This window comes from Quercus lobata, chromosome 11 (assembly GCF_001633185.2).
Source record: "Quercus lobata isolate SW786 chromosome 11, ValleyOak3.0 Primary Assembly, whole genome shotgun sequence".
Taxonomy (NCBI): Eukaryota; Viridiplantae; Streptophyta; class Magnoliopsida; order Fagales; family Fagaceae; genus Quercus; species Quercus lobata.
Genome location: NC_044914.1, coordinates 51,196,401 through 51,204,185, shown reverse-complemented (window position 1 = coordinate 51,204,185; position 7,785 = coordinate 51,196,401). Strand labels below are relative to the sequence as shown.

The 7,785-nt window shown below is 33.6% G+C and overlaps 1 protein-coding gene across 1 annotated transcript; it reads left to right on the top strand.

Annotated features, from left to right (window-relative positions):
- The first annotated feature begins 1,885 nt into the window (after window positions 1-1,885).
- Window positions 1,886-7,317, top strand: LOC115967691 (monooxygenase 2-like). Its single transcript, XM_031086829.1, has 6 exons — window positions 1,886-2,022; window positions 2,269-2,415; window positions 2,877-2,945; window positions 3,845-4,010; window positions 4,714-4,933; window positions 6,755-7,317. The coding sequence occupies exons 1-6, from the start codon at window positions 1,949-1,951 to the stop codon at window positions 7,315-7,317; spliced, it is 1,239 nt and encodes a 412-aa protein (XP_030942689.1). The 5' UTR covers window positions 1,886-1,948.
- Window positions 7,318-7,785: the final 468 nt, after the last annotated feature.

Sequence of the window (7,785 nt, the reverse complement as noted above, 5' to 3'; positions counted from 1 at the left end):
TGCATACGCTTTGTATTATTGTTGGTGTTTTTCACTTTAATAATTGTCAGTTAGTATAACCTGAGAAACCTTCGCAGTGTTCATGCTTGTTTGGCAATCATTTAAAAAAAAAAGGTTTTTCTGTATTTAAGTATTAAAGGTATGTTGTTGGATTTTGTGTGATAATTGAGTGATGAATGGAAGAATAAAAGAGAGAGCGCACACAAAAGTTTATGTTGTTCGGTCTAATGGCCTACATCCAAATGAGAAAACTATTAAACTATTGATGGCTACATATTATATGAAGCATTTGTATTACAATGAACCCAATGTAGGATTTATATACTAGAAAATATTTGACTAACTTTAGGCTAACTATAGACAAAACTAAGGTTAATATGCATGTTATACAAGTACATAAGCTTATTGTAATTGGTTAGGGCCACTTAGGCCATAATATGTCTAACACCCTCCCTTAAACATAAGGTGAAAGTTTAAAATTTTGGGAGAATTGGTAAGTTCTCATAGTATTAGAGCAAGAGGTTACGAGTTCAATCCCCTATATCCACCTTACCTCCCATTTAAATTTCTACATGTTGGGCCCCTACTCAAGGGCAGCTTAGGCGGCCTACACATAAAGGGAAAGTGTTAGATAAAATTATTAAATTTATTATTTCCTAGTAGTTTAAGCTCTCTCTCTCTCTCTCTCTCTCTCTCTCTCTCTCTCTCTCTCTCTCTCTCTCTCTCTCTCTCTCCTTATTGTGGCTTAACAGTAGATAGAACGTACTTGGAAGTCTAATTGGCGGGCCTATTTGTGATAAGCTCATGAGTATGAAGTTCAATTTTTAGTATACATAATATTATATGTTTATATGTATACAAGTACAAAAATGTACTTATGTAAACTTGATATTGCATTGTCCATGTTTGTAAACATTTTACAAGATATAAAATTGTTATTATTATTTATAATTTTCAAATAAATAGTCCATTTCTTAGTTATTAACTCAAATAATAAGTTTATAAACAAATAATTGGTTGATGCTATGGTCAAGGAGCGGAATCCGGGAAGTTAGAAAAGAAATAGGTTCGGCGCAACCTCGTTGGAGCAAGAAGCTTGGAGGGCTTAGGTATAGTGGGTAGATTAGGCTTTGAGGGTTTATTATTGTTCATGTATCCCAACTACATTTTCTAGTGGATTACTTACCGATTGGAGGGCGACGGAGAGGTTTTACGCTGAGAGCTTCGGTTTCCTCTTCGATAACACATCGTGTGTTGTCCTTGTGTTTGCATCTTCTTTCCCTTTTATCTTTGCCTTTTATTATTTGCTGTGGTTGTGATTTTAATTGGCTTAGATTGTTTACCAATTCTGTTTATAGCTTTTGTTCATTTTCCGCACACTAGTTGTTTGTCATAAAGCTTGAATTGGTTATTTTGTAATTGAGGGTTCTAAACGTTCAAGGGTGTTTTATACACTATTTGAACTCTCAATTATTATGCGCTTATATTAAAAGTAAAAGGATGGAAAAGTGGGAGTAATTTTGATATTTCATTTTTTTAAGTTTTCTCTCCAAATTCTTTCTCTAATTTGGAGAGAGAAAAAGATTTGTAGGCCCAATGAGATAAACTCCCTTGACCCATTTTTCTTCCCCCTTAATTTCTCCCATACCAAATAAAAAACAAAATAACACTCTCTCTACTATTTTCCATCCCCTATTTTCCACCCTCCTCTACCAAACACACTTAAATTTCATCATTTTATTTGTCCTGCGTGGCTGCTATTTTCAAACTTTCGTATGTGCTTTCATCATCAACTTCTCCTTGTTGCAGCATCATTTTCATCAATCAACTTGATGTTGCTGCCATTATATATAGGTCCACTACTACTATCATTAGAACCATTCTATCTTGGGGAAAAAAATATCTCATTACCAAATCTCCTTCTCTTGAGAAAAAAAGCCAAAATATCATGGAAGAAGTGCAAGACATTGTGATTGTGGGAGCTGGAATTGCTGGTCTTACAACATCCTTAGGACTTCATAAGTACCCTTCCTCTCTCTATTTTTATATCCATGTACATGTTTGTACATTTTGGTTTAGTCTTTTTTTTTTAAAGGTTTATTTAACTTACTTATTTATAGTTTCATGTTTGTTAGAACTTCACTTTCTCAAAATGGAGAGATCCTAATGCATTAAGTGAATAAACAAAATCCAAAACTTGACATATCTTAATACTTCCAAGTAAATAAGCAAATCTAAACCAACACTAACAACGAAAATATTGAGTAGGTTGGGTATTCGAAGCTTAGTATTGGAATCCTCAGGTAGTTTGAGGATCACAGGATTTGCCTTAGCAATATGGACAAATGGTTGGAAGGCCTTAGATGCTGTTGGCATTGGTGACTCCCTTCGACAACAACATAAACAGATTTATTGGTAAGTACTAATTAGTAGACTTCTTCTCTCTTAATTAGAGTCACTTTTTTTGGTAACTTAGCAATTCATTAAGAAGAAGCAAAAAGAGTCCGGGTGCAAATACTTATAAAAAAAAAAAAAAAAATGTAATAGTGTAATAATACAATCGGGGTACTATCTAAAACTAGACACTGTTGGGTGCTTTCCAATTTTGTTAGAGCTTCAGCGTATGAGTTAGCTTAATGATCAGTCTATGACAATAGCTAACGACCTATACTTATTCACTCTAGCTGGGTGATATATACCTATGTCTAATATCATTTCAAGGCTACTCAGAGGAAAAAAATCGTTTGAAGGCAAAATGTTTTTCGTAGACTACATAAACTTCTACATGTATTTGGTTAATTTTAGCTAGCCAGCTCCCATCACAAATACAAGAACATGCATACCATGTATTCTGACCAGCAGCTAATTGTATGCAGGAATTTGAGTACCTCTACAATTTCAGGAGTTCAAACAGCAGCGATGTCATTTGATGCCAAAGGAAAACAGTAAGTTAAAGTACTTGCAGATAGCAATGATTATAGTGCCCCTATATCATACAAGTTATAACTCTCTCTCTCTCTCTCTCTCTCTCTCTCTCTCTCTCTCTCTCTCTCTCTCTCTCTCTCTCTCTCTCTCTCTCTCTCTCTCTCTCTCTCTCTCTCTCTCTCTCTGGGCACATTGATAGGAGAAAATATCTTGTACATGATCTATATGCATCTTCATTCCTTGCTCTGATAATGCGTGGATCCCATAGGACCCACACAGTGTGAGGAATATGAACTATGTGAGCGTTTGGATTTGCGTTTTCTCTCCCTACGTTTTTTTTTTTTTTTTTCAACACCTCTTGCACTGTTCATGGGGCATGAACAGTGCATTTAGGCTTATGAACAGTAACCTGCATTGTTCATGCACGCACTGTTCATGGGACCCACAACCACTTTATTCAAGAAAAAAATATTAAAAATGGGTCCCACGGTATTATTTACACATTTAAAATTTATTTTGTTATACAATGTTTTTAGTTTTCAGTTTTTAGTTTTTAACTATATCTAAACGGACCCATATATATGAAATGTATTACCGTATGAGATTGAGATAATTATTGCATTGACAAAGATAGCTAAATTTCCTATCCCAAACTCTAGCCCAACTAGTCTCATCCTATTTACACACATCTTACTACTAACCTCCAAAACATTCTCTCATAATACTCTTACTGCCATGATTAACATTGTGTAATGGCCCTTGCAACCCTTTCTCAGACTCCTGGTTGTAATGAAACAACTTACTAAGCTTAGGTTACCAAAATTTATGTACAATTGTAACAATTCTAATAATTTTATTTTAATGTTATAATTCATAATTAAGATACTTTAAGCAAGCCTAGTAATTGCTATGTGTGCAGTGGAGACCACGAATTTCATTGTGTGAATAGGAAGCTGTTGTTGGAAGCCCTTGCAAAGGAGCTCCCAAGTGGCACCATTAGGTTCTCTTCCAAAGTGGTTTCTATAGAGATATCAGGCTTTCATAAGCTTGTGCATCTTGCTGATGGAACCATTCTCAAAACCAAGGTAAATTCACCCAAGTGTTAGTATCACTATCACCAACAGTTTATTTTTTCTTCCTGCTTTTGGGTCATTTTCTGGGGTAATATTCAAGTTGTGAATGTTGAGAGCATTTATTTGATGTAAAAAAAAAATAAAAGACCCATTTGATACTGTAATTATCTCATATATTGGATATATGCATCTTCACTCATGATATAGACCCAGAAAATACACATGATATTTATAGATTTTATAGATAAGTGGACCATTTATCTTCTAGGCCCGCAATTATCTTGAATTGGGCCCTCATATTTTTCAATTCATATATTATCATAAATTATCAAAAGTGGACATTGATTTCTTCTTGGATTAGGTAAGGACTATGGAGTAGTTGAAAGATTTAAGGATCGAAGTTTCCAATTCATTATGCGGGACTGATAAAATCGCCCACATGTATTTTTAAATACATTATATAATAAATGATTATGAATTGTTTAAGTAATACTTGTAAATAGTTTTATCACTCACAATAAACTCATAATTGTGTCTCTTTTTCCACAAGCTAAACTCACTAGACCCTTTTTTTATTTTTTGGGGCTTAACATAATTGAACTCAAAAGCATCTATGCAATTATTAATGTAATTATATAATGTAGTACTTAAACTATCTATGTTTTATTGTATAATTACTTGGGCCTTATTGGAGTATCAACTTTGTAAATGGAAGGTGTTGATTGGGTGTGATGGAGTGAACTCAGTGGTGGCAAAGTGGTTGGGCTTCAAGGCACCGACTTTCACAGGGAGAGCTTCCATCAGAGGTTGTGTAAATTTCAAATCCAATCATGGGTTTGAGCCTAAGTTCTTTCAGTTCTTTGGGAAAGGATTCCGATCTGGTTTTCTTCCTTATAATGACACTGGTGTCTATTGGTTTTTGGGAACAAGTGAAGGTGAGCCTTGGACCAATTTAGTACACGCTTGATTCTTTGCTTTTTGGAGCATGTTAATTGGAACAAGAAATCTAGGATACACAATTTTTTCATAACTTATTTCATTTCATCTCTAATTTAAATGGATTCATTTTATGATTCATAATAAATATTACAAATATTTTTTTTAGAAGAATAAATATCAAAAAGTGTATCTAGTACCACGTCATTTAAATTATTAATTGACCTAGCATTCTATACACAGTTAGATCCAAAAACTAAAATATTAAACACAAAGTAAAATTTCTCCATTTTAGGTAAAATGGGGAGAAAATTCTATTCCTTTCATAATTGTAATGTGAATTGAAATGATTTGTGCATAATACAAGTAGTTTAAGTGGTGAATCAATATAAAAAAAAAATGATGTTTTTGAATCACAACTTCTCATTTAATCAAATTATGAAAATAGTTGTGTTTAGTAATCTTTGCATAAAGCCAATTTTGGTTTTTTGTCTACCTTATATTTTGTGCATGGATGCATGGTGTAAGACCCAATTCAAGATGATTGGTTACTTGAATCCAATTTCCATATTAATAATTCCCCGATATAATCATAGTGCACATTGTTTATTCAATAAAGTCTAGGAACACAATTATCAACAAAAATAAACAAAAACTCTTGGAACACAATTTTTTTCCTAACTTTTTTGACAATTGTTGATATGATCTATTGCAATTTGATATGCAAAAAACGTATTAACCCCTTGTGATAGATTAACCAATTAATAAGCCAAGTTGATTAATTAATCAGATTAACATACAATATACGTGGCAGTACAAACAAATCACCAATTAAACTGAGTATGCAGCAGAAATTAAATTGACATGGTGATTTGTTTACAAATGGGGAAAACCTACATGGCAAAAACTCCACGGGGTGATTTTAAGGTCACCACTCCCGAGAATCCACTATTATCAAAACAAGCGGTTACAAGTAAAGGAATTCCAGTACTTTATACTAACCTACAGTTGAACCCTTATCCCAATACTCAATTGGACTTGTTTTGTAGTGACAATTTCTCATTTTCAATGCACGACTCCTAGTACGTGACTAACCAATAGATGTGCGGATTTCAGTACGCGACTTAATCACCAACTTGAGAAAGATGTTGGCTGCAAAGTTCTTTAGTTCATCAACACGATAAAGATCAAGAAGTTGCCTAGTCACAAAACCCTACGATGTACAAACACAGCAGCTTCTTCAAGAAAAATATGAACTAGGGCATATGTCTCCGGTTTACAATATGCTTGTGAAAAACTTTTGCATTGAGTTGCATCAACTGTGACAGCCCTTAAAACAATCCTTACATACTCACGGATGGGAGTGAAATCAGCTCTAAAAAACTGAATTTCATAAACCTTGATAGATAAGGTATCTATCGAGCTAGTTGTTGAGCTTCGGGCTTCACAGCTTTTTAAACCTCAATAGATACTAGTTGTTGAGCTTTAAAATCCTGCACTTTATCACTTGATTCTTGGACAGATTTGTATGGCTTTAACACTTGAACTTGAAACCTTGTTTCATGAAGCATTAAACACATCCTAGATCTACTCAATTACAAGTAAAATGTGTTTTGTTAAAGGATTAACTAATTACATAAAATATTGACATATGTTTCTAACATTGAATCACATATGTCCTAATACAATTGGTGTTTAATTAAATTGTTGTCAGTGGTGGATCCAAGAAAAAATGATGTTACTCCCATCAGAGTAGATTGTTTCAACAATCATAAAAAATGTCACATCTCTAACAATTTGTTCTTATTCATATCTTGCAGATAAAGTGAGAGAAGATGACCCAATTAAAATGAAGCAATTTGTCTTAAGCAAGTTAGGAAATGTATATGTACCTGATGAAATAAAGGCCATTGTTGAAAATACTGAATTGGATTCCATTATATCATCCCTATTAAGGTACAGACATCCTTGGGAGCTTCTTTGGGGAAACATCAACAAAGACAATGTATGTGTAGCTGGTGATGCACTCCACCCCATGACCCCACACCTTGGCCAAGGTGGTTGTGCTGCCTTAGAAGATGGTGTTGTTTTGGCCAGGTGTCTTGCTGGGGCTTTACTAAAAGAACAATGTGAGGAAACAAAAGGGAAAGGTGATAGAGAAAGAGAGGAATATAAGAGGATTGAGGTGGGGTTGAAGAAGTATGCCAAAGAGAGGAGATGGAGAAGCATTGAGCTCATAAGTACAGCTTATTTTATTGGTTTTGTACAACAGGGTAATGGACAAGTGACAACCTTCTTAAGAGACAATATATTACCTGCATTCCTAGCTAGGTTACAATTGAAGAGAGCCAATTTTGATTATGGGAAGCTCAAAATTTCTTGAATGCAGACATGGATATACATAAGTTTTTCATTATTATTGCTATTTGTTTCATTTTAACAATCAACATAAGTATAAAGTGAGAGGATGTGCTAAGTGAGATATTTGTCATCGTTATTCAAAAATATTTTAGTGGTTTTTCCTGTCCAGTGGCACTGTCCACCATGAAATAAAACTTTAAATCTTAATTAAAATTGATTCATCGTATGATTCAAAATAAATATTACAAATATTTAGTATCACGTCATTTAAATTATTAAATGGCCTATAGTATTCTATACACAGTTAGATCCAAAACTAAAATATTAAACGAGATATGAAAATTTTCCATTTTAAGTAAAATGGGGAGAATTTTCTATTCCTTTCATAACTGTCAATACGAATTGAAACGATTTGTGCATATTACAAGTAGTTTAAGTGGTGAATCAATATAAAAAATGATGTTTTCAAATCACAACTTATCATCTAAGC

Excerpts from the sequence above, each read along its gene's own strand:
- LOC115967691 (XM_031086829.1), top strand. The coding sequence starts at position 1,949 with ATGGAAGAAGTGCAAGACATTGTGATTGTGGGAGCTGGAATTGCTGGT. Across the intron at positions 2,946-3,844 it reads TTTGATGCCAAAGGAAAACA|TGGAGACCACGAATTTCATT; the intron begins GTAAGTTAAAGT and ends CTATGTGTGCAG. Across the intron at positions 4,011-4,713 it reads GAACCATTCTCAAAACCAAG|GTGTTGATTGGGTGTGATGG; the intron begins GTAAATTCACCC and ends TGTAAATGGAAG.